Source organism: Pseudochaenichthys georgianus, chromosome 6 (genome assembly GCF_902827115.2).
Source record: "Pseudochaenichthys georgianus chromosome 6, fPseGeo1.2, whole genome shotgun sequence".
NCBI classification, from domain to species: domain Eukaryota; kingdom Metazoa; phylum Chordata; class Actinopteri; order Perciformes; family Channichthyidae; genus Pseudochaenichthys; species Pseudochaenichthys georgianus.
This window is the reverse complement of record NC_047508.1, coordinates 34,035,131-34,062,818: the sequence shown is the minus strand read 5'-3', so window position 1 is coordinate 34,062,818 and position 27,688 is coordinate 34,035,131. Positions and strand designations below refer to the sequence as shown.

The following is a 27,688-nucleotide window of genomic DNA, read 5'->3' as shown; positions in this document are numbered from 1 at the left end:
ATATTTTTTGTTCATGTACAGCACTTTGGCGCGACCGAAAGTTGTTTTAAAATGTGCTTTATAAATAAACTTGATTTGATTTGATTCCTCCAATTTGTCCCCATAAGGGAGGCGAGTCCCCACACGTGACTATGTAAACAGATGTAGGTCCCCACAAGTATAGTAATGCTAGTGCACACACACACACACACACACACACACACACACACACACACACACACACACACACACACACACACACACACACACACACACACACACACACACACACACACACACACACACACACACACACACACACACACACACACACACACACACACACACACACACACACACACACACACACACACACACACACACACACACACAGCAAGTACATTCCCAAAACATTTCACTTATCCATTCAAGCTTTGACCAGCCTTACATATTTCAACACTCCATAATTTCACAAGTTGTTAGAGGCGACATGAAACAACATTCCTCGGATCAGTAGCTAAGAACAAAGCAACAGAACTATAAAAAGCTTTTTTATTGATATTTTTTTTATTGCTGAAGCAAGAACAAACATTTCTTCCAAACTTTAGAATGAAGCCATCCACCTCTGACAATTGATTTTGATAGGATTGTGCGGTTGACTGTCAGGAACACCAGGGTACAGTTTAAAGGCATTACAGGCATATTGCCATTGTCTTGCAAACCTGTATCACTGTTGCAAACCAATGCTAATAAACTGTTGGTGGCATGTAGGAAAAGCAAAGCTGCAGAATTGCGTTTGGTCACTGAATAGTTGTTACGGTGCAGATCCTCTTGCACACGTATTCATAGACTTTGTTCGTGCTCATGTTACACATTACTGTGATTTTTATACAAACACAAGTCATAAAAAAGTAAACAAACCCAAGTGTGGTTGACAGAAACATTAAACTGCTTGCACACTGTGTAGCAATATTCTCTTCTGGGCTGAGGTGGGAGACGTATTGGTACCATCTAATAATAATAAGGCACTCTTTAAAATAAGGGTCAATACACTGTGTTACTAATGGTTCTTATTTATCAGAAAGTCATCAAGTCTGAAGTTATAAATATAAAACAATAATCAATCAAACTTTTGAATGTTAACATGTTGTTGTTAAATGAACTTTGGTCCAGAAGTAAACAGTAGTAACCTACGGCAGTTTTATTGGGAATAGGTATTTGGTCATAAACTCAAGTTGTGTAAAGTTAGCTGGTGATAGCAGTACATGCAAGGTTGGGGAAGACAATACAACCTATTCTTAGGGAACATTCAATCCATGTAATAGTTTTCAAGGCCATGCATCCATAGGGCCAAAACATTAGTTAATCATCATAGCTTGGCAACCCAAACACCTGTTCTGTTATCATTACTGATATTATCAGCAGAACTGACAATAATGAATGATGTCTTTAGCTACTACTTATAAACCCTTGATAAGAGTTGCCTTATTAGCATGCGGTACAGATGACTCTCTTAAATACAGGCTAATCATCAAACATCCATATCAGTGGAAGGATACTCAAACCCAAGCGGTGAGATGAACATTCAACCGCCTTGGTTATCACATGGAGTCAAAATAGTGACAATAAAACACAATTGCTTATTATTTAGTTTGAGCTATATTGGCAATACATGACAATAAGATCAGCTGGCTTAAAAGCGATCTGAAGTATGTAACATTGATTAAAAGAATGGATACTACAAAATCCATTTGCTAGAAGCGTTTAACATGTTGTTCTTTGCCCTGAAAACCCTTTCTAATTATAACCTCTTGGAATTAAAATCAAGTGAAGTCTGATAACATTTGTAAAAAATGTTTGAGGAAACGTCTCTGGAGTCTTTGATGCAGGAATCACTCATCCTGGTCTCTTGTCTTTTCCTCATGTTGGTGTGAACTTCATGCGGAAAGCAGGATTGTCGAAGGTAAACGGATGCACATACAGTTGCATAGCCTTGTGTTGGTCGGATGAGACGTGATATAAATGGTTAGGGTCTTACACCTGCTGAAAGAGAGAAATAGACAGACATTAAAGAGCTGTAAGTGAATGCATACGTCAGTGTTTCATTTAAAACGGCATCGCTTCTCACATGTTATGAGGTGTTGAATAGGCTTAGTCAGGGCTGTTAATAAATGCTCTTACATCCATTCTTCTCCATGCATATGCTGTATGTGCACGTGTTTGCACATCAGAGTCTTACTCAGACACTTGTCCGTGTGGTTGAAAGCTATAACTTTGTCATTTGCCCTTTACTTCATTCCTCAGTGGTCTATTTCTGATGAAGAAGTGGAGAGGTTACAAACAAGGATCGCTATTTGGGGTTGGAGCTGACACTCGACAAACACTTTTCCATTCCTATTGTTCACACTCCGGCTAAAGCTTTGAGTGCTTAAAGTCAAAAGAAGTGAGACTTTTGAGCACGAAGAACAAAGACAGCTTAACTCTACTAACACCAGGGGATGTTTAATGCTCTTTTGATGCACATGTGATGACTTTATCACCAGCACTGAGTGCATAAGCCAGGTGATGGAGCCCGATTTGCTGCTTAAACGGTTAGTAATCCTCCTGAGCAGTCGGTTCTAATGTGAAAATCAAGCAGCTGCACTCTGGTATGTCTAACAACTCGCAAACAACGCAGCGTTGGACAGCCCAGGTGGCGGCGGGTGAACAGTGCACGGCAAAGACGCGACAGCAATCCTAGGAGTCGGGAAGGTTCTTTAAACTGGGAGACAAGGTCAGCGTGAAGGTTTTTTTTAAATATAGACCTCAGTGCCACAGAGCTGAGCATATGCCCAAAAATCCCCCGCAGCAGATTTGATTTACAGTGAGCAGCTACTCTGGCGCAAAGGCAGGTTGGTGGCTTGTGGTGGTTATGAGCCCACAGCGGGACATAAATCCGTCACGGCCCGACCCCCTCCCATTTCATCTCAACTCTGCTTCCTCCAGCACTGATCAAAATAAACCCTGGTTTAACAGGAAGTATGTGCACACTAACAGTTTGTGATGGAAGAAGTTGTCAGGTTCTTCATTAAGTAAAAATAGAAATAACCAAATATGAACAAACTAGTGAAATCCCTCCAAAATTGTACATAAGCTTATTTGCTTTCTTGTCCGAATAAGATAAAGAGACACCAATCTCACATCTGGGTGTGGTATTGATCTTCTAATTTAAACTTGGACAGAAAGTCAACAAGTGTTTCTTAACATATCAAACTATTCCTTTAATGTGTCATAGTTAATGTATGTATTATGCAGTAGAATGGTTTCTTTCAGTGTTATATCATTATACTGTATACTAGTATGTGTACACCATTTTTACAAATACAGAAACTTACCATTGGTGACAAACTTATTCTTGACTCCAGCTGCCAGCTGTAAACACAAAGGGGAAAAGGTCAACAACTTTTACTAGAGCCAGTATTTAGATTTTATAAGAAAGGCCACCTAATTGTGACGTCTGTAGTCAACGCACTATAAAAAGGACTACAATTCCCACGGCGCCTGCACTAAAGTGATGGGCAACCTGTTTGAGAGACGCCGTCGAGGAACAGTTTTAACCGTACACGTACTACATGTAAAAATCGTACAAGTACCCTTTAAGCTATGAAGTTATATAAGTATTATTAAGAAAGAAAGAATACCTAAGTTGTTTATTATTTTATTTGAGTTTTGCTTATTTCTTTTGAATATTGTAAAGGCCTATTTTCTTTGTTGCATGTGCAAAAGTTTGTTATTTTATTTTGAGCAAACACATCGCAACATCATCTAACCATCATCATCTAACCAGGCAACTCTTCAAACTGTGAGTAATTTAAAAGGAAAGAAGCGAGTTAGAAAGGTCTGTTTAAGGCGCCTAGTGGCTTGATGGAAAGACAAGGAAGGAAGCCACGACAACTTCTGTAAACCAAATATTTGGTATTGCCTAATGTTATCAGTTGATGGCGTCAGAAATGAATCCATTTATTCTGGGATTAACAGCTTTTTCACTTAATTGAAGCTAAAAGGAACCCAATTTAAAAAAACAGTCAAATGTGCTTGATGCAGAGTATTCCACATGTATCAGATACGTGTCTTTGTATGCTGTGAGAAACTCTCGCATGAAGAAATGAATTGAGAAACATCAAACACAGTGTTCAATCATAAGCACATGCACTCAATGACAATGTTGTCCTAAAGCTGTGCACAGTGCAGTTTCATGAATGACAGTAATCCAACACAACCAAATCAGAACTGTTTTTACCTGCAAAGTTAGAAAAAAAGAAGAGGACTTATTATTATTGACCGACTGACCAATCTGGCAACATTGACCTTCTCATATGCATGTTGAATCACCGTGAGAACACCACACAAATCAACCACTCTGTGCCTGTGGAGCGTGCATTGTGTCTTGCCACCACAGATGGGGAAATTAGCTCACTCACCTTTCTATTTGGAAGACTGAATAAAGCAAACACAGGAACATTTCACTGTAAGGCCTTTAAAACATTAACACCTCAAATTATTCAAAGTACAGGGTGGGTGAGTGTGTGTGTGTGGACTAGCATTACTATACTTGTGGGGACCTAAATCTGTTTACATAGTCACGTGTGGGGACTCGCCTCCCTTATGGGGACAAATTGGAGGTCCCCATGAGGGGGATCATTAATTTTAGGGTGAAGACTTGGTTAGGTTTAGGATTAGGGTTAGGGTAAGGTTAAGGTTAAGGGTAAGGGTAAGGGTAAATGTTAGGCATGTGTTGGTTATGGTTAAGGTTAGGATAAGTCTCCAGGAAATGCATGTAAGTCAATGTAATGTCCCCTGAAGTGATGTTTACATGGTGTGTGTGTGTGTGTGTGTGTGTGTGTGTGTGTGTGTGTGTGTGTGTGTGTGTGTGTGTGTGTGTGTGTGTGTGTGTGTGTGTGTGTGTGTGTGTGTGTGTTACCTTTGCAGGTGTGGAACTCTTCTTGGTTTCCCACATGCCACGCTTGTTACCGATGTCACCTGGTTTCACTTCCTGTCCCAAAAAAGAACCAACACCATATCCTTTACTTAAGCACAAACCTTCACCCGTTTGAAGAGCAGGCAAAGCGCAGCAGGAGAAGTTTTAGTGAGGAAAGCTGAGAAACAATTGTGCAATATGAAGGCGAAAAGAAAGGCAGGAGAAACAGAGTAAACAAACAAAAGAGAAAACAGATGAAAGTCTGCAGTCTGCTGTGCAGCTTCCCCCCATCAGGGGGAGGTGTTGCTGCATTAGTGACGCCAAGGTTACAACCACTCCTCTGCTGCTGGCCAAGACGTTTGACACTAGAGATATCTTGATCGTAAATTTGACGTTAAAACAATGTCACACGTCATTCAGCAATGCTCCTGCATGCGGACATAATGTCTCCAGAAGACCTGGTGGGATCAGCAGCTGGTGTCCTACTTTAAGAAAGGGACACAGTGTCCGCCAAGGGACAGGAATCTTTTATTTTCCCATGCCGTAAAATACAAAACAAACGTATTCTATATACTTTTGTTGTTTTGTCAATGTTGTAAAAAAAAGAGAAGCATAACAATGTCTTTGGGTGGGACAAAATATGAAGGGTATGACCTTTTGCCCTTGCTTGAAGGAGACTTTAAACATGGAGTGACTGAGAGATTCAAACATAGTTTTTGAGCTAAAGTGAGTCCAATACAAAAGAGGACTGTTTAAAAGTAGGTGTCTGGTCTGTGACGGCTGTAATATAATAAAGTGATTGACGTACGGAGCGATGAAGAAATGGCATTGCAAGGAGGCATGTTGGCATTCAGCAACCTGACACACACACACCTACTGCTGTTCAGCTTTGTAGTTCGACTGTCCAACAATAAGAGTATAATAGTCTTCTACCCGATGATTTTCCACATGTTTAGGCTAAAATACATGTGTTAAAACTTTCACATCATGTCAAGAATAATACACAGAGAGAGTTGGGGCTTTAGTAGCAGATGTTGTGAAGGAAACCGTCCATGTGGTGTCACTAGACTCCAGGCAGCAAACTTCTCAGATATATATATAATGCCCGCAGCCAACAAAAGATTGGCTTGTTGATGTGCAAATGAGTACATTAGCGTGTGCAGAATATCAACGGATTACTCTTTTGAAGTAACACTGGTGTCTTATTCACAATAGAGTGTATGTGCGTGCAAAGAGGAGGATTTATGAGGCCTTACGGCTGGCTTTGCTGCTGCTGCTGCTGCTGCTGGTGCTGGTGCTGCTGCTGCTGGTGCTGCTGCTGGTGGTGGTGGTGCAGGTGCTGCTGCCGTCTTCTCCACCTCCGGAGGCTTTGCCATCCAACTGTTGACACGTCCAGTCACGCCTCCTTTGATGCCAGCCAGATCCTGGGGAAAAGAGACATTTCAACTACTCACTTCACACTTCAGTAAATCTCTCTGTCCTCCCCTCTTGGTGTCTTTCTCTCACTTTGTTGGCGGGGGCTGGACTTTCAGAGGAGCCCCCGACGTTTCCTTTCTCCCACATGCTCTTTATGCTGCGAGCTCCTCCTGTAGGAATATCTGCCATCGGAGACTTGGGGGATTTCACGTCTTTGTTTCCCTGTGGAAGTAGAGGATGGATTTTACTACTTTGACATGAGGACAACTGCTACATTGACTGGGGGTCAATGGTGGAAAGTAACTTCTTATCGAGAACTTTAAGTACAATTTGAATGTGCTTGTATTTGAGTTTTTTCATTTTCTCTTCCTTCATACTTATCAACTATTTTGAAGAGAAATTAACGACAATTGTACTTTAATACTTTTTGACATCTTTAGTTACTATAACCGTATAGATTAAGGTTTTACATTAAACAATGAATATGATTATACAATACAAATGCATTGTTGAGTATTACAAATACAAAACGTTGTTATGTTTGTGTGTTTGTTTATGTATGCTTATGAAATGTGATCATTTAAACCAAAGACAGATTTCTTCTAACTGTCCACTTTTCAGCTGTTTTCTAATTATGTCATTTCAATTATTAAACTATTACAAAAGATGGAATGTTTATGTTTCTTCCTTTTAATTCATTTCATTAATCATCTCGGATCTTAAAACCAACTGTACCTCAATGAAAGGTTTCTAACACACTGATGTCAAATACAGTCATAATGTTACTGTGACTTACAGTGGGCTTTTCTTATGTGGAAAACAAGTACTTCCTCTGATGCTCTGATACATTTTGCTGATAAAACGACAACTTCAAATTCACGTTATGGACTATTTTCACTGTTGTATTTAGTTAAATTAAGGCTTTGAGTACTTCTCTCAGCACTCCTGAGCAGGGGCGCCACCAGGGATTGTGTGCCCCATGACAACATATCACATTGGTTACTTAAACATTTTTTTCTTAATGTTCTAAAATAGTTTGGGCCCCTGTCAGTCACGGGCCCTTAGAATCGTCCTAACTTTTCACCCCCTTACGCCTGCTCCTGAGGAATGTGCATCATGAGTCTCACCTGGATGGCAGAGTTGTACTGCTCCATTCTGTTGCCGATCTTGGACACAATTGGAGAGTGAGACGCTCTGGCTGTGGTGCTGTGTGGATGAAAAACAAATGGGTCATTGGTGTGGAGTAATAAAAGTGTCTTGTTTATGAGTTATTTATTTGACTGTAAAATATATGCCAGAAAAGGTATGGCTCACCTTTTCTGGGCTGATTTGCTCAAGAATTCTGCCTTTGCCCCGATCTGTACAGAACAGCATGGTTTCAGTTTATAAAGCAGTCATTGGTTGACGTTCACAAATACATACTGACATGGTCAAGCTGCCCTGGCTTCCTTCCTGTCTCTGAGACGCTCTGACTGAGAGGCAGAGCAGTCTGGGAAGATTTCTCTGTGCTCACTTAAAGCCTGAGTGACTGATCTTTGAGAGGGAGCCAGGATACACAAGTGCACAACGACTGAGAACTGCTGGTCAAAAAGAATTATACCTGCCGTGTGCTCGTAGAATTACACACACAGTTCTCAACATTCCTCTGAAATGACCCGGCAAGAACATTACCCAGTCATACAAAAACAACCACATTGGAGTACAGCGAAGACGCCAGTTCACTTTTATACTTGTCAACCAACATTACATGAGTAATATTAGAGGATTTAAAATGGGAACAATGGAAGAAAAAACACATTTGACGCCAAAACATGTGTTACACTTGGAGACAACAATATGAAATACCAACATATCTGACATATTGATGGAAATAAATGAGAACTATGCTATAAACTAAGAAGAAAATATTTCAAAAATATTTCAGAAAGATATTTTCTTTCATCAACAAGAATTTGAAAGAAATGTATTTCCCAAAATGTCAGTGGTGGGAAGTATGGAGAAGTCTGACTCCATCCCAATCAAAAATGGAAGTGGAATACAATTGTGTTTTTTGTAGTCAAAGCATTTAGAAGTGACTTTCTTTCCCAAACTCACCTTTGAGGAGCCTTTGGGAGTGATAGCAAACACAGGACTTGGAGACTCTTCCTCCTTCTGTTTCTTCTTCTCTGCAGCCTCTGCCCTCCTCTTCTCTATCTCCTCCTTCATCCTCTTCCTCTCTTCCTGTAACAACAAACACAGGTTTCGGTCACAACCCAAATGGTATCCAATGGGGAGTATTCCACTGATGTGATGTGTAAAATCCATCCTCACCTGTTCTTTGGCTTTCTTGTCCTCCAGCTGCTGTTTCTTCTGCTTGTCCTCCTCCTCTATGATCTTCCTCCTGTCCTCCCTCTTCTTCTTCAGCTCCTCCAGCTCTGCCTCTGCGCCCTGCGTCTTCTGCTTCATCTTCTCCAGATCCTCGCTCTCCGCCTCGTTTTGCCGGCTCTTCTCTGTTTTCTTCAGTTTATTCTCAAAGAGTCCTGTGTTGAGTTTGGCGGGTTCGTTCTGTCAAAACCGAGAAGTAACCAATATATCTATATTAGCGTGTAAACAGATCATATTATTTACAACATGTACATAAATACATTTGCCAGGATGAAAAGTTGCAAATGAATGAATATGACAAATGATTTTACCTTGTCCTTAAATCCAAATTTCTTTGGTTTCTCTTCCTTCAAAACAGAGAGGACATTATTTTAAAAACTCACATCATGTGATCTGTGAGAATACTAAGAAATCACATCATGCAGAAAATATCTTTCAACTGTGAGCCCTCAGTGTTGACCAATCTAAAGCATTAGGACTCAAAACAGGAACAAGCTTTTATTCAACTATTTCCAGGTTTTTGAAGTTAAGAAAAACACAATTTCTTGAGTTTTGACAATTTTAAGTCTTTTAAAAGTATGTGTTTTTTTAATAAATGTTTACATGGACTGGCCCCCCCCTCCCTTAGGGGAATTCATCCACAAAAAACACTGGACGCTGCACCAGGACAGAAACCAGAGGAGACTGTGAAGTCCACCGCAGACGGACCACCTTTGGACAAAATGTCCTTTCCATTAAAAGGAAGATAATTGTGGAATAGCCTCCCAACTGAGATACGGGATTGTCCCACTCTCAATAGTTTTAAAGGTCAACTCAAAGAATGGTTGAGAAATAAACGGATGTGTAATCACCGCTAAATGCACTTTAACACAGGGGTATCTCCTCTTGCACTTTATGCATCTCTTTTATCTTCTCTTGCACTTTATATGTCGTTGCTGCTATATTGTACTGCCATGTCATAAATACTTGTGTATGCTGCTCTTGCCCTTTTTGCATATCATATATTTATTTACATATATATGTACAGTAACGCACTCAAAGCAGCCCGGTCTAATTACTACTCACAACTCATTCAGTCTGGCTCCAGCAACCCCAAGCGTCTGTTCTCCACCATCAGCAAACTTCTCAAACCCTGTGACAATGCCACCTCATCCTTCCCACAGAACAGTGCAACTCCTTCCTCTCGTTTTTCCAAACTAAAATCAGCAACATTTACAGCAATCTGACACCCTCATCAGCACCCCCCACCTCCCCTCCTGGCTCCCCCCTTCACCTCACAGCCCCTGTCCCACTTCTCCCCTGTGACCCCCATGCAACTGTCCGACTTCATGACTGGAATTAACTCCACCTGCACACTTGACCCAATGCCCTCCACATTTGTTAAAGAGAGACTCCCTGCCATCTCCCAACTCATCGCCACCATCATTAACTCCTCCCTCAGATCTGGATCAGTTCCCCACTCTCTCAAACTGGCTGCTGTCACACCCATTCTCAAAAGACATCATGTCCAACTTCCGGCCCATCTCAAATCTCCCCTTTCTGTCAAAAATACTTGAACGTGTCATTGCCTCACAACTAAAATCCCACCTCAGCTCCAATGACCTCTTTGAGCCATTTCAATCCGGTTTCCGATCAAAACACAGCACCGAAACAGCTCTTCTGAAAATCACAAACAACCTCCTCCTCTCCTCTGACTCCGGCAACCTGAACATCCTCAACCTCCTCGAACTCACCGCAGCATTCGACACCATCAACCACACCATCCTGCTGTCCCTCCTCGAATCATCACTCAACATCACCGACACTGCACTCTCCTGGCTGAAATCCTACCTCACCGACAGACATCAGTTTATCAACATCAACAACTGCACCTCCTCCACTGCTCCTCTGTCCCAAGGCGTCCCCCAGGGTTCGGTGCTTGGCCCCCTCCTCTTCATCCTCTACATGCTCCCCCTTGGCAAAATAATTCGTCGCCACAACCTTCAATTTCACTGCTACGGCGATGACATCCAACTTTATATCTCAACACAACCATCACCCCCACAACACACTCCACTCTCACCAACTGTCTCTCAGAAATAAAAGCATGGATGCAAACAAACTATCTCCAACTGAACAGTGCCAAATCAGACATCACCATCATCGGCCCCCCATCCCGTATCAAAGACATCCAGAATTTCAACTTCACCATTGACAGCCACAATCTATCTCCCCCCTCACATCCGCAACCTCGGAGTCATCTTCAACAGTCAGCTCAAATTCAACCACCACATAAATCACATCACCAGGACCGCCTTTTTCCACCTCAAAAACATTGCATCATCACTCTCCTCCTCTGCTGCTGAAACCCTGATTCATGCATTCATCACTTCACGACTCGACTACTGCAATAGCATCCTCTACGGCATACCATCCAACCTCCTCAATAAACTCTACCATATCCAGAACTCTGCTGCCCGCCTCCTCACCCACACCCGCTCCTGAGATCACATCACTCCCATCCTCCAGAACATCCACGTCAAAGAATCAACTTCAAAGTCCTCTTCATTACTCACAAAGCCCTCAATAATCAGCCCCCCCCCCCTACCTCACGGACCTGCTGCACCACCACACCCCTTCCCGCTGCCTCCGCTCATCAGAAGCCAACCTCCTATCCATCCCCACCCGCACCAATCACCGGACCTGGGGGGACAGAGCCTTCTCCGTCGCTGCCCCCTCCCTCTGGAACTCACTCCCACAACCCATCAGAGACTGCACTGACCTAACCACCTTCAAAACACTCACCTCTTCAATCTGGCTTTTAATGTGTGATTGTTTTTGTATTATTTGACTTTAACTTTAACTATATATTTATTTGTTGTTCCTTTATTTTATTTTATCTTCACTATATATGTAAAGCGTCTTTGAGCACCTGTAAAAGCGCTAACAAATTAAATCTATTAAATCTATTATTATTATTTATTATTATTTGTTGCTATGTATATACATGTCATGTTCTTATATGTTGTATGTGAGGGACTGCAGATGGAAATTAGCTCAAAGCTAAAAATCCGGCATATTTACACTTGAAGCATTATTTGTCTTAAGTGTTCATTAATGTGTATTGTCCCTGTTCAAATAAACGATTAGATTAAATGAAACATAAGCGTGTAAAAAACAACCAGCTCTGATCAGCACTTTGTTATTAAGACATTGTAATTTGATCTGTGAAGCAATAGCCTCAATATGTGCACTTTATGTTCTACTGAGGGCATAACCACCTGCTGGATTTTATTAGAAACAAAAACAATGGAAGTGGCACTGACCTAAAGAGCATTAATTGTTTGAAAATGTATTTGTCCCTGTTCAAATAAATGATTAAACGAAAATGAAATGTAAAAAATGTCATGAATACCTCCTCTTTCTTCTTCTTCTTCTTCTCTTCAGCCTCCTTTTTCCTCTTCTCCTCCTCTTCTTTCTTATTCTTCTCCTCCAGCTCTTTCTTCTTCTGCTTTTCCTCATCCTCCCTTTTCTTCTTCTCCTCCAGCTCTTTCTTCTTCTGCTTTTCCTCATCCTCCCTTTTCTTCTTCTCCTCCAGCTCTTTCTGGCGTTTTTCCTCCTCCTCTTCTTTCTTCTTTTTTTGCTCCATCTCCTTTTTTAGCTTTTCCTCCTTTTCTTTCTTCATCTTATCCTCCTTCTCCTTTCTCTGTTTTTCTTCTCCTTCCTTCCTCAGCATCTCTTCCATCTCTATTTGTTGTTTCCCCTCCTCTTCCCTCTTCTTCCTTTCTTCATCCTCTCTTTTGAGCATTTCCTCCCTTTCCCTGGTTTGTCTTTCCTCCGCTTCTATCCTCAGCTTTTCTTCTTTCTCTATTTGCTCCCTTTCCTCTTCTTTCCTTTGTCTTTCTTCTTCCTCTTTGTCGACATCAGGAACAGCTTCCTCTTCAGCATCCTTCTTTCCTGAATCGGGCTGCTCCTCCTCTTCTTCTGTTGCTGCAACCTTCTCCTCAATCACCTCCTATAATGCATTACATTAATGCACACAATGTTCAAACTGCTTACTGCACATATTTCTTATTTCATATTCTATAACTCAATGCATTCCATTTCGCTGTAAATTACTGCTTTATTTTATTGCTATCTAACTATATTTTATTACAGTGTCCTTAAAGATTTTTTTGTTTTGTTTTATATTGTATGTATGCACCATGACATCAAGTCAAATTCCTCGTATGTGTGAACCTACCTGGCAATAAAACTGTTTCTGATTCTGATAAAATAAAGTAAAATGTCAATAAATGCATTTCAATCAACAGAATGAAGGTTGCAGAAAGACCTTACCTTATTTCCCATGCTCACTGTTCTTGATTCCTCAACAGATTCCTGTTTAGAAAATAAATAAATAAGTGAAACCAGAATAATCTCAACCCAAACCAAATTGAAATCTGCATACTTTTCACTTTACCGTCTCCTCTTCCTGATTGTCCTCTTCCTCTTTTCTCCAGGAGTTCATATCAGTGTCTGCCACTTTGCCTTCAGCTGGTTTCTCCTCCTCTTCCTCCTCCGGTGCGCTGTCAGTGCCGTTGGTGGTGCTGATGGTGGGGTCGAACTCCTTCTGTCTCTCCATGGCCTCCTTCATCCTCTTCTGCCGGCGCTCCTCCCTCTTGGCCAGGCGCTCCAGCAGAGCCTGGTCATCGTCTGCACCTTCAGCATCGTCTGCACCTTCAACATCGCCTGCACCTTCAGCATCGCCTGAGGTGGAGGACTCCGTCACACTGTAAGAAGTGGAAATTCACTTGAAATTGATGAAAACAGTGGAGCCGGGAATGTAACTTTAGACAAATTTGAGTCTGCAAATCCAGATTTGTATCAAATGTTCTGTCTCATCAAGTGTACCCACTTGCCAAGTCTATGATTGGATATTAATATTTTCTGTCTTGACTCTAAAGCTGTTCATTTGTCAGAGTTTTTGAGCATCATGGAAATAATAAATAATATTGAATAATGAATGCAGTTAAGTTGAGGTGGTTGGGGCACCTAGTTAGGATGCCACCTGGGCGCCTCCCTTTGTAAAAAAGTAAACATTTTTACAAAAAAACGTTTTTTGCTTGTCAAAGTAAATGTTCTAGATGTCAGCTATATCGGCTGTCATGTCAAAAAAAAAGTATCCAGGTTTATATTGTTTTTTAAGGTCATATATTGTATATGTTGATGTGTTGGCAGCGTATTAAACCATGTGAATCATTAAGCTAAAGATGACTCTGAATTTGAATGCTAGGCTATTTTTTATAAAATGGTGGCTATGGGTAAAGTGAACCATGGGCCTTGGAGTAAGTTGAGCCAGTTTTTCAATGGAGAAATGAATGAAAGTAGGCCAAGTTGATAATAAGAGCTCATTGTAGGCTACATTTAAAGTTGAATTTACCCTGTGTTTGATTGGTAAGATATATGAAATTGTATCACCATTTGTATGATTACTTTTCCTTTTAACATGTTAAAAAAAATATCAAACAATTCAATCGAAATGTATATAAAAAATATTTGGAAAACTAAGCTTGTATTTGGTTTGTTATTTATAGTTTATAGTTACCTTTAAGATTTGTTGTAGGTATGCCCAGGTTTGAACAGTGGTTCAATTTACCCCCTGACCTGGATCAACTTACCCCTACACTGGGGCAAGTTGAGCCACAAGACTTTTTTTTTTAGAAGTAATATTTTCACTGCCCTTGATAAAATATTAATTATTATCATTGCCATTGATAGGAGACATCCTGAATTATAGATGTGTGTTTTCATTTTTACTATGTGTCATTTCTCCTTACTTAGAGGACAGCATAACTAAAAAATGGCTCAATTTACCCCACTCTCCCCTAAACATGTAGTGGAGTAGAAATGTGAAGTAGCATATCATTAATGATTCAAGTAAAGTACAAATGACTTAAAATTGTACTATCACTATTATCACTTTAATAAAGTTAAAATCACTTAATCAGGCTGCTACTTTCACCACTGCACTAAGCAGCTTTTTTTGTACGGATGCTTGGTTTAGCATGGCTAGCTAGCAACGCTGTTGTGTACCAGTGTGTACAGCTCACGTAGCGTAGCAGCAGCATATCTGTCAAAGCTGCAGTGTAATGGTCAACAGATGAACTGAAAGCAAAATATCAATGTATTACTATACTATACTATACTACTACTATACTACTATAGAGTTTGTTAACTGCCTTATAAATGTTGCCTTTATTTTTCCTGGTTCGTCACACACAGTTTAAATACACTTTCTGTCCCTCACCTGCTTTCTACCCAGGACATTTGTCCACATACCTGTTAGTGTCGTCGATCACTTCAGGGCCTCCCGACTCCTTCGTCACCTTCTTCCTCTCCTCTCTCGCTCGTCTTCTTTGCTCCCGAGCTTCCTCCTCCTCATCATCATTAGCGCAATCCGGCCTGAAATATCACATTATATATATATTTCCTCTTAAATTAAACAACTGAAATGGGAGTTTTGAGAGCATAATAAATAAGTGTTGGTAAATATTGAATTATTCCTTTTTAAGTAGTAAAGTTCTCGAGTTTATATCAAATTGATTAAATGGCTTGTAAAATATGTCGCTAGTAGGCGATGGGAAATAGTATCTGCTGGTGTTATGATGTTTGTGTGAACATGAGATATATAAGTCATTCATTCTAAGATGTTTTAGAGACCAGGTGCCTCATTTATAAAGAGATATATATATATATTTATAAAAAGGATATACGCTCAAAAGATGGCGTACGCCAATTTCTACGCAATGTTTGCGATTTATAAAATACTAACTTGACGGGAAAATGTGCGAACGAATGTGCAAACTCTAACCCATGCGTACGCACTAAGCACAAACACGGGAGAGACGAGAAACTGCGACACCGTTGGCAGAAGGAAGAATGGAGAGACATATGTAGAAATAATACCATAAATAAAATGTTACCTCTCATTTATCATATATGAAGAATTCATTTTTCAAACATTGATTAAAGCCAATCTTAAAATGATTAAACAAACGCCTGTTTGCGACTCCTCAGTGCACACAAAAACATAACTTGGAGAAATAAATAAATACGGATATGTTATTTAAAACCACCTCGAATATGTTGTGTTAATGTTATGAAATGTTTTCTCATAAATGATGCGGTAAGCAGAAGGACAGAACTACGTCTAAACTGACGCCGTTTTGCATTTCTATAGGTTGTAGATACGAGCATGGTTTTATACAGGGACGTGCACAGACATTTGGAGGGGCTATTGCTCTAAACTGGAAAAAGGGCCTCCCCCTGAAAAAAAACATAAGACCTTTTTTTTAATGTAAAAGAAACCAAATGATTATTACATCAACTAAATTGAACAGTAATTCACATCTCATAACAAAATAAGCAAAGGTGACTACTTGCATTCGGTGACTCGACCAACAACCAATCACATGAATCTCCCACCCCTGACATACAAGCACCGGTTTGATTGGCTAGAGCTTGTACTGGCATATGATTCGATTGGCTGACGCTTCTGCCGTGGCTTCAAAGCTTGAACATTGCTCAACTTTTGCAGCGAGCCACGCCAGCAAAGTGACATCACCCCATTCAAAGTGAATGGTGAAGCTTTCAACGCACGCCGCTGTGTGGACGGGCCGTAAAACACCCATATGAAAAAGATTGGTTTACATTTTAATAATCAAATAAGTATGTGAACATAACCAATAACCTACCATAGCCAATAGCAAATAAATGCAACTTATTTTATTTTTGTTGTTCATTCATATTTTATTTTACCTAGTTAACATTTATTTATGCATATTTTTGTATCTCTCAAGTTTTAAACGATATTTTTGGTTTACTGTCCTATTGCAATGATTTCAAACCAATAATTATAAAAGAGTGCCTTGGAAATATTTGTTTATATAAATTGCATTTATCTCTCTCGCTCGATCCCACACCCACTTTGGCTGTGAGCTGCAGACGCCTGATAAGCCAACACCCCCCACTTTCATCACTTACAGCGCCCATCGTACGGGGCAAATGAAAAGTGTAACCGGGGTGAAAAGGGTGTTACCTTGACTTAATTATGAATGTTGTTACATCAAGGCCGAAAAAAACAATATGATTTATCTCGACCTCCCCAAAATCTGACACGGTGTGAGATGTCTTTTTTAGCTGTTCTGTCGTCATTTCCTGCGATCTTCTTCATAAAGTCAGTCAGAAATTGAATGAATGAATGGGCGTTTCTTTTACTATTTATAGGCAAATATGGGTGTTACGTGATGCCCGCAAAAGCTGCAACGCATTTCGAGTCGGTTGTGATTTATAAAGGGAAACCGGCGGATCCCTCTGGACACGCCCCTTTTCTATTCTACTATTTGTATGACTCAAGAAGAAGAAGGATACATTTTGAGGGGGAAACTCATCTTCAAGAAGCAGAGTGTATGCCATTCTTCCTTCAACGTTTTTTGTAATGTTTTAAAGAACTTAACTGTTAAAGCATAACATGTCCACCCTGTTATGCTCATTTTTAGTGGAAGTGATCATTTGTTTTACATTTAGAAAATATGGTGAATATATCTATCAAATATATGTTTCTGTTGTCACCAAGTGCTAGCTTGATTATCATCACACATGTAGCAATAGCCAAGTTTAGCATAAAATGTCCACCCTGTTACCGTCCACCCTGTTACTATTTTTCACAGTAACAGGGTGGACACACAGTAACTGGGGATGGTAAAAAAAGATGTTGTGTTTTTAAACATAATATCCTGAGCTTGACCAAAATATTTTTCTTATATTTTAACAAGCCATCATTCAGATTAAATAAAAAAAAACATGGCTTCCCTAGCTGAAATGGCACCGAATGCTAGGAATGACCCCAAATGCTAGGAATGACCCCTTTACCTTCCTGTCATCTTCTTTAAATCCTCCTCATGTGCTTATATCCTGCCATTGACCTTCCTCAAACTGTGATCAGACCCACAGTGAGATTTCCTCATAAAGCATTGCCAGGCTTTATGAGGCATGGAAAGAGTGTAAAATGGCCCATTGATAGAGCATGGGTATTATTTCCCTCTGCTCTTCCTCAATCCACAACACAATGATTTACAGATGTTGTTGGAGGGAGAGGTGGTGAGAAACACAAGAGTCCTTTCTGTCTTTCAAACAGAATCCAACGAGGCAGAAATCCAACAAATCCTCAGGCAATGGTTTCCCTGGCATTGCATGGGTAATCCCTGCAAACCATTGAGGAAGTAATTTAAATAGATATTACTCCACCTAAAGCTGGAGGTCTGCTGCGAGAGAGACGTCAAAATAATGCAGTTACTTTTCATGAGACATAATAAATGGTTTAGACTGATATAATGACAGCTTCTTGGCTAACAACTTTACTCTCTGTAACTTTGAGTCTGAAGTGTTCAGAATATCTCAAGCTGAAATAAAATTGGCATTGAAAACATTCCAGTGTCTGCAGCATTTCCTCGAACAGCCGGGTTGGCACTGTTGGCAGAGCTGGCTGCAGGACTGTGAGAAAATGGCAAGGAATGCCTTATTTTCCACTGCAGCTCTGATAGGACATTTGATAAGACAGCTAGTGACTTCTGAACGGCTAGAAAATAATGTGTTACTTGAATCCCTTAAAAGTCGAAATGTAGGATATTCTTTATTTAAAAAAAAAAAATCCAATTACAGGACTAAACCAAACCGTCTCTCAATTAAAAAAGTTCATGAAAATAGTATTATTTCAAACAAAAAGGATAATTGAGATCCTGGTAGGTACGGTACCAACACGTGTTAATATGAAACCTTTAATTGTATTTGGGGAAACTTTTAAAGACACACAGATTGAGTTTTCCTCATGTACCTGCATTCTTTTAGAGTTTCATATATTTGCAGGTCATTTTCCTTGTGTTCTTAACTTCTTATGCGTTTATTAGATACTCTTAACAGAGTCAAACCTACAACTTTACACCCACAGAGTGGAGATCGGCAATAACTCTGTTTCGGTACTTTAATATTTCTCTGAGAGAGAGGGAGGGAGACAGCGGGGAGTATCAAACAGCAGCCTGGCTCTGATGAGGGAAAAGGCAAGGGAGATCATTAAGGCGTCATCGCCCAATCAATCCTGTCTGCTACGCTCTGCTCCATGTGGAGACACACAGGCACCCTCCCTCATGCAGAAATGCGAAACTCAACAACAATCGGTAAGCCTCAATCTATCTCCTTGACTTTGCATGATTAGAGGAAAAAGTTCTTAAGTATTTTGGAAACTCTTAACCAATTTCCTGAAGCTGCAAATGTATCAGGTTTAAGTCAGACTGCCAACATCTGATGAGGCTTAATTCAAGACGTTGAGTCGTTTTTGTTTCAGTTTGCATGTCTATTAATGTGTACTTTTGTATGTTTTTATTTTTGACAAAATTCACTCTTAGATGGATAACTCACTTGTCGGTCTCAACGCGCATCTGCTCCCTCCTCTGCCTCCTCAGCTCCATGCGGCGGTCAAAGTCATTGTCCATGATGCCAAGAAGATTATCTTCACTTTCTCACTGAAAGACACATTTACGATATCATGGGTGATGAATTTGGGACAATCTGACTGTCAAAAAAAATCACTCATCAATTGATTTATTTTGCAATCATGATAATCATTGTTTCACAAGAAGAAAGACATGCTTGAAAGTTGATGCATATGGAAATTCTTTTGTATATTGGAATTCAACAACAATTAGATGAATCTAAATTCACATCATGGTCATTTCACAGCTTTAATTTGAAGAAACAAACCCTCAAGATAAAGAAAAACCATACTGAAGTCATTTCAAAATCAGTGACACATCATAGTATAGGGGACCACCCAAGACAGCTTTATGAAAAAGATAAAACACTACAGTGCCTGCTGTTGGTTTACCTTAGCAGTAGCTGGAGTTTAGTCCGTGAACAGCGGTGTCTCCCCTGTCGTCATATATCAACATCTACAGTCTGGATTATATCTCAGCCCTTTTGCAGCACAAAGAATTCCTGCTTGTTCTTACAGCGACTTTAACTACCAGAAAAGGAAACGCCTGCCTCACTGCTCCCCTCTGTTTCTCTCTCAGCCTCCCTCCTCCTGCTCTCTCCCACTTTCCCCTCCCTGATCTCTATCTTCAGACTCTCTCAAACGGTTTCCCTTGTTTCATCCTGCTTCTCTCTTTATGTCTGATGTACTGAAGGGTTGTTTGCTACCAAATGTGAAATCCATAATTAATCTTACATGAACCGATAAACCATTCAAGCACCTGTCCGTTTAGGTTCTCGTAACCACAGGTCAAAAATCATTTGATTTAATTCGAGTTTTCTAAGTAGACATGTTAAGATAGCTCTGCTGTCTTACAGACTGAAAACTGATAGAAAAAGATGAAAGGTGAATTGCAACAACATTTTGAAATTAATTATTGGTTTGAGTTGTGTTTGTCTCATCCTTTTATTTACAGTATTTGTCTTGATCAATAAATAAACAAACTAACCGACCTTCTAATTCGAGATTGAGGCCCATGTATCCATGTGGCAGGCACCTACATTCAAAAGACAGCTTTATTTGAATTGTAGAGGCTGGACCGATATGATAGCCCCAATCATTCATGAAAAGTGAACCCTTAACTCTGTGTACTATTGTTTAGTGGGGGTCTCCTGAAATTCCAGGACATCCCTCTGACATCAGACAGGACAAACTGTGCGCAACGAAAATAACAATCAAGGCTTCCAAAGTGTATTTATTTCACTGTACATCTACACCACTCAATCTACAATTCAAAGCCTTTAAGTAGTGTTCATCTGTATTTATGCCTGCACTGGTAGGAATTATATTCCCAGTTGATTTAAGAAAGACCATGAAATCCTAGAGTCACTGTCCTCAAAACTGTTTTTGGCTCACATTTATCGTCAGTGTGTTTTCTCTCCTCACTTTAGTGCACCATACATGCCATATTTATGTCCCGAGCACTTACACATTCGATAATATGTAACATATACAGCGTCATAAGGCAGGACACTTGGGTATAATCCTTTTGTATCTGAAGAGGAGCCTATCAGCAGTGAGCAGTCGGTCATTCGTTTAGGTTTTACATTGGCCGGCACCATATACAGTCAAAAGGCTTACAAACAGAATGGACCATAAGAGGCCTTTTCCAAAACATCCACTACATGGGTAACAAGACAGTTCAGAGCTTTCCTGGAAAAGGATTTTTTACACAAATCATCATTGCAAACTGTATAGCCTAACTGGATGGTCCTCACGTACTATGCGTAGGATGCAGCACTGGTTTTTAATAATGTATAAAGCCATTTTAGGTAAGCTTCCACTGTATATTTGTGCCAGATTTGTTCCAGTTTGTGACTCTTACAACCTCAGATCCAGTGCCTGGATACGGGTCCAGGTTCCTGCCGTGCGGACTGAGGCTGGACAAAGGAGTCTTTTTTATTATGGTCCTTGGTCTTGGAATGACCTTCAATCACGCCTCAAACTGAGGGCACTTGTCTCAATAGCATGTTTTAAATTGAAGTTGTTTGAGGTCCTTACCACCAGCTGCTCTTGCAGTAATAAGTAGTGCACCTTTCTTACTGTCCTAATGTGCACAATGTGACTGCTTTTTCGTCTTTTGTTTTCTTAGTTATGTTCCCTGTATTTTATATGTTTGTGTTATGTGTAATGCTGCTGCCTTCTTGGCCAGGTCAGCATTGTAAATTAGATTTGATCTCAATGCTTTTTTTTCTGGTTAAATAAATTAAAAAACACATATTTTCTCTGGAAAACAGGAAAGTGATTTATCAAAACTCACATATTCAAAGGTTTGGTGAGGTTGTTGTTAAATAAAATAATGATAATGATCTGTAATGTCCAGGAACGGAGATGTATAACTACTGAATTGATTAGCATGATATTTGGTTGATAATTCTGGGTCCAGAGGATAGGTTTTTGTGAGACTGTCTAGTGTCTACTTGAACATCTCTTAGTACAGTTGCGATACAAATATTGTGATATGAACATTGATGGTTGCAAGACACTGATCTCATATATTTGTTTTGTGCCTGACTTAAGGCCACAGTAACATTTTTGGTTTTGAGTTGGTTTGATTGCTTTGAAATTTGGTATTCAGCCAAATGCAAAAAACAACAACATCAAATCACTCAGTTTGTGGTCTCAGAATTACATTTCTGCCTTCTTACAATCAGAATTGTAAGTACATTATTGGTGTGTACAATGTGTTGTGGCAGCTTAGACATATTTGCAGGCGAGATGCAGGTGTTAAAAACAGCTCTCCCCCTCCTCCCCTCACATCCCTCATCATTTCACAAAGTGTCCGTCAAAGCGAAGCTAGAGGAGGTATTCCAGCTATGTGATCTCTGTTCACCTTTACAGCAGAGAAACAGCAAGTCAACACCAGTCAACTATCAAGTCAAGGGCAACGTGTGGCCCCGTATGTGTGGCTCCTAATAACAGACATTGGCAACTAGAATGCCCCATCACTTCATCAGTAACTCTTTATATAACGGTCTTTAAATAAGGGGTAAATAGATATTAGGGGCTTTATAACTCCTTATAAATCTTCCTACAAAAAGTGTTTATACGTATTTGTATAAATTGCTTTTAAATAAGACAATAGAAGTTTTAATTACAAGATCATAAACACATTTATGGTTTATTGTTATAAGGCCTTTTTAAACACTTGCAATAAACTAGTTCATATTTGATATACTCCTTAATAGTTTAAAAGGCTTGTGTTTATAATAGTTACAAACTCATTTACAAAGTTTAACTCGTCTAGTCTGTTATTGTTAAACCTTTACTATCCATTTTTCTCTCCTTTTTTAGGTTAATAAAACCTTTCATAATGCACCTATTAACATATGCTTTCTGCAGCTGCTGGATATAAAATGAGGACAATGCCCAAAGTTTATATAAAAAGGACATGGATATAAAACATTACCCATAATTCGTCTCTCAGTCAAACACGAGACATACTGGTATCCATCACTGCCTCTCTGCTGTTGCTGTATGGGACCAATTAATGACAAAGGCTGGTCTGTTCCTGAGCAATATGCACTCTGTGGAGCCGACCTGCAGGCTAACAGCTCACAGACATGTCAGAGCCGTGATCCAGGCCTGTTTGGATTGGCCCGGCTCCAGCAGTGCCGGCGAAGTTCTGTATTTCTAAAGTTAAAAAACTCACCACTCTGGCAGCTATAGACAAATACCTCTCTCCCTTCCACTTTGTTCATAAACGTGGATACACACAAAGAGACACACACTGAATTATAATCACTTCAACACTACAGCTGTCACATCAGTCACCAGGCAGTTTATTTGTATAGATTAGAGGTGTGTGAATTATTCATGCACTGATATAATCCAAATGTAAAAGCATAGCCCCCTTTTTAATTTAGACAGAAATGTCTGCCTGCACCCACTCGGGACACAGAAAAAGCACTTCAATGGTCCAAAGCTCAAGCTCTAGATGCTATCTCCTTATATATGTATTTGCACAGCGTGGTATAGGTTGTTAGGGTCTTTTTGGATCATGTTCACAAGTCATTCCTACATGACTGATGCCGAGGACAGTTTTTCATTCACACGTCAGTAACGGATTTTTTCATCTGGGTAAGCTGTCCCTTCTGATGGCATCAAAAGTTTGTTGAGCACTTTTTTAAATTATAATTTAATATCTCTGTGGGGTCATCCTGCTCTCATGCAACTGGAAACTTGTCATTGATGAACAATTCTGCCCAGACACTATTTATAAATATTACTGTTTTTTTCAGTTGCTAACACACTAAAATGTCACATAAAGCACAATTATTTAAACTCACACTCAAAGAGCAAAACCTCAGCTCAAATCTCCACAACTCTTACATGAAGATTAGACCTGGAGTACGTTCAAGAGCAATAATCTGGTTCTGGCCACGGCTGCAAAGTCAAAAAAGCTGATTTAAGGGAGTCTACTGAAAGCAAGTCTCTGGTATATTTAGGGAGATCGACTACCAAATAATATGATGTGTTATATGATGTGATGTCTGTAATTTGAAAGATCAAAAACAGTTCAATGACTCATAAGATAGTCGTTGCTTTATGCACCATATTTTGTACAATACTCAAGGTAACTAGATGACCCATTATTTGTGTTTATAGGAAAGGCTCTAAAAAAGAAACAGTTTACTTTTCGAGGAATTCAACACCAGTGTTATCCATTTAAAGTATTTAATTTAAAGTAAGGCCACATTTAAGTCATTTGTTTCTGAAGCCATCTAAGATTTAGACTGAGAATTCCTCAAGTGGTCCACTAAAGGTTATAATAAGTATAATACGACATTAGCGGTCTTTTGTAAACCATTCAAAAGTTAAAAGCCTCCTACTCAAAGCCCCATCATTACATCAATTGCATGGCACTTCGTTGTGTCTTTATTCGTCCCAGCATTGTGTACACACCATGTGCTTTTTGTATATTGTCTGGCCATATAATTACTGGCTCGATGATGGCGTCCTTTCTGAGTGTTTCTCATTGTATTAATCAGACATCAAAAAAGAAGAACGATGAAAGCGTTATGTTCTGTTAAAGACCGTTTCTAATGCATTTACATTTGATTTGACGCGGTGCAGGCCTCACATCTTCTATCAGGAAAAGTCTAGGAAATAAATGGATATTAAAACTGATCAGCTGTCTCTTTCTCTATCTTGAATCAAATACAATACAAAAAGAAATGATCACATGTATATTTATATTCCGTTTTTTTGCATCTGCCTCCAGACTCCCTGACTAGATTAAAAGATTGATACCACCCAGGTTTTTACAATAAATACTAAACTACCATCAGCAGATGATTAGCTTAGCACTTGAACTGGTAACATGTCTTAAGGTCACAAGATCCACCCAACAGCTAGAGCTCACTGACACGTTTTATATTGTTTGTTAATTAAAGTGTAACATTAATATATTGCCATTTTACAGGGGATTTTACGCCAGACTATTTATTGGGCAGTACCAGTCTATTGAAGCCTCTATTCCAGATCCTGACCTATTGAAGTGTGATGTGTTTAATTTAAAAGGACAATAAAAGTATTTAGTTAGATAAAGCATGTGTGACTCCATCATAATCAATCATTTGTTCTCAAATACTGTTTACAAAATGTTACAATTGATTCCAGTAAAGATTTCAAAGGCCAACAGCTGTCTTTAAGTTTTAATGGTAGTGTTTCACCAGCTGTAGGTACATAGCGTAATGAGAGTAACATATGAACATGTACTGTACATTATTTGACCTTTGAAGTAATACTGGTTAGTTGTAAAGACATTGTTTATTGCACTGATAACAGCATTAGCTAATGGTACAAAATATACATGTAGGTCGTCACGTCAGACATACTGCCTAAAATCAGACAAGGTTCTTGTTGAAACATAAAGAAAGTGCTTCAACACGCGGCGTTTGCAATCAATCACAAAGCCACAGCTGCTTTCTCCACATGACCAAACATGGTCACGTATGAAAAAGACCCTGTCCAGGATACAAATTCCACAGTTTACAAGCCACAGCATACTGTAGTGGTGACCTTTTCAGCCGCTCATTACAATGTTTGTGTACAGTTTGTTTGAAAAGAGGGTGTGTTGTTTTGTGGTCCATGACCAATTGACTGGAAAAGTGGAGATTTGGAAGCACGTTATCGTCTCTATGCAGAGATAACAGGACTCACTGTGCAGCTCAGCTTTGTATTAGGAAGCAACCAGTCCATCAACAGCTGACAGGTGTACCTTGCTTGCTTTATTTTGTCAATTAGACCAACTTAAGAGTCCGGTCTGAAATCAAGTGTAGTGCCATAGGGGGCTACAATTAATCAAATTTCAAAGCTAAGTCTAAGTCTAAGTTACATCCTCTACTGGGGACTCAATGGAAATAGATGCAGCTATGTCCACTCCCTGTTCTGCATCCCATCAGCTGAGATGGTGTACTTGGCCTCCTTTTAAGGAAGTACACAGGCAGTGTTAGTTGTAGTGTCCCTGTTGGCAAGGTGCGAGGCCACAGACAGTGAGCATGGTTTACTCTAGGAAATACCTGCTGCTAAACAAAGTGGTAATCCAAGAATAACTTGTTTCCATTGTGATTTCTAATAATCATCTTTCCATTGTGCTACTGGGAGACAGAAAGAACCATACTGTCGATATAAGGAAAGTGACTATGGCTTTTGTATTTTGTATTAGAATAGGGTTTGCACAGTAGAATAGGAACTGCTTGACATTTAAACAAATAAACACAACTTATAAATCATTCAAGTTGATGTAAGGAATGTTGTTTCTCCTCACATCGATGTAGATTTGATGACAGACTGATGAATGCCTCCATTAATGTCAGAGCCACTAACACTCACCTCCTGTAATTTACTCTGGGGAAAAACGATTTCCTCTCCTATTGAGATTGTCCCACCTGTAAAACTAAAGAGCTGACAGCCCCCCTCTTTATCAAATCACAACGCTTTTAAGCCACAAAGACTCAATTGTACTCAGACTAAAAACATTATAGCAGCCAAATCTATGTTTATTTGTTCCTCTTCTGGACAATTTTAACAAATACATTGGAACTCAAACTGTTTAAAAAGCAGACGTTAGTGTGTGCAAGATGCAGCCGTTTAAATTGGGAACATAACTTATCCACAGTCAAATATGTCAGTAGTTGTTGTAAGGCTGTGTACACTTACTATGTACCCTTGAAATATCTCATAAATACCATTTCACTGTACATTTACAGCTGTTTTCACTCTCATGGCACAAACAATTATCTTGATTCCATGTACCCAAAAAGGGAGAGGATGCTCTGGAAACCCAAACACATTTCCAGTCCCCAAAGAGTCTGCGGTCATAAACTCACACACTGAGGTTGAGGCCTTTATCTTCAATACCATCTAAGGAATAGGAGTCTGACTTGGCATGTCGACCACGCCAAACAGCTTTCCACAACCAGAGGTCTGCTCAATGTTTGAGTAACAGAAAACTGGAGATCAGAAGGTCAAATTATAGTATTTACTGCTGTGTTGGACAGAGCAGATACACATGCTGAGCCTCAAGGATACAGATTGCAGAGGTATATGCCAACAAAATGCATGAACATATTTCAGTTTACACAGTCCTCCAATTCTGATCTCTCTTCAGAGATATACTCACTGATGCTAGCTTTATATTTCCCAAGAATCTCTTGACGAAGGAGCTGAACGCCACTCCATTTATTTCTATTATTGCAATCAATCAAGTTTGGCATTTTTTGCACCAGACTGTGAATGTTTGGTTAAAAGAGTTAAATCCAAAGAACAGTTGCAATGTTCTCATGGGACAGTATTTTTGGTAAACTATACAAGAAAAAAACTATTGACAGCTTTGTCTTCAGTGTTTATAGCTATTTTCAGCAAACAAACATGTGCATGCCATGATGCCAGCTGTTTCTATGACTGATGGTGACGTTTCTCGAGCCAGTGCACACATTTGAATAAAGGAGACATTTCAACATTGTCTTTAGTCCTTTAACATCTCTAATTGATCTCCAATAGATGTATGTATTTGAGATTCACAATATGTAGATGTTATGAATTATTTACTTACTGCTTAGGTCAACTTGAGTTTCCTTTGAATCAAGCTTAAATCCCATGTCAAATATGTTTCCCAGTGGTTCCCTTCCTTATTGTCAGGTTTATTCAGAGCAGCTGTTCCTGATATAATCCAGCTAGTTACATTTAAAAGTCGTTAACAAGCCATGCACTTCCCTCGTCAAGATTTTAGTCTGCACAACTCTCATCACATATCTCTGATTCGTTAGGCACTCAAAGTAAACAAAATGAACTCTCTTTTTCTGCATCACACATTATCATCATCACACTTACCAGGTTGATCGACCGAAGGGACTGTTCTCGCTGGAAATCAGCTGAGGCAGAGCAGCCAGAGGTTTATAAGCACAGCATGCAGCTCCGCC

General features: G+C 39.7%; 1 protein-coding gene across 5 annotated transcripts; it reads right to left on the bottom strand.

Annotated features, from left to right (window-relative positions):
- Positions 1-517: 517 nt before the first annotated feature.
- cald1b (caldesmon 1b) lies at positions 518-27,688 on the bottom strand. Of its 5 annotated transcripts, none has more exons than XM_071203552.1 (17): positions 27,600-27,688; positions 19,151-19,254; positions 15,017-15,139; positions 13,158-13,467; positions 13,034-13,075; positions 12,111-12,710; positions 9,028-9,063; positions 8,663-8,896; positions 8,447-8,572; positions 7,667-7,710; positions 7,480-7,558; positions 6,443-6,574; positions 6,193-6,360; positions 4,940-5,011; positions 4,440-4,455; positions 3,354-3,390; positions 518-2,022 (listed from the first exon to the last, which is right to left on the bottom strand). In XM_071203552.1, exons 2-15 carry the CDS (start codon positions 19,222-19,224, stop codon positions 4,444-4,446), a joined length of 2,052 nt encoding a protein of 683 aa, XP_071059653.1. In that variant the 5' UTR covers positions 19,225-19,254; positions 27,600-27,688; the 3' UTR covers positions 518-2,022; positions 3,354-3,390; positions 4,440-4,443. The 5 variants fall into 5 exon arrangements, with proteins under 5 accessions (XP_071059653.1, XP_071059654.1, XP_071059650.1 ...); XM_071203553.1 differs by having other exon boundaries at positions 518-2,019; XM_071203549.1 differs by lacking the exon at positions 4,440-4,455.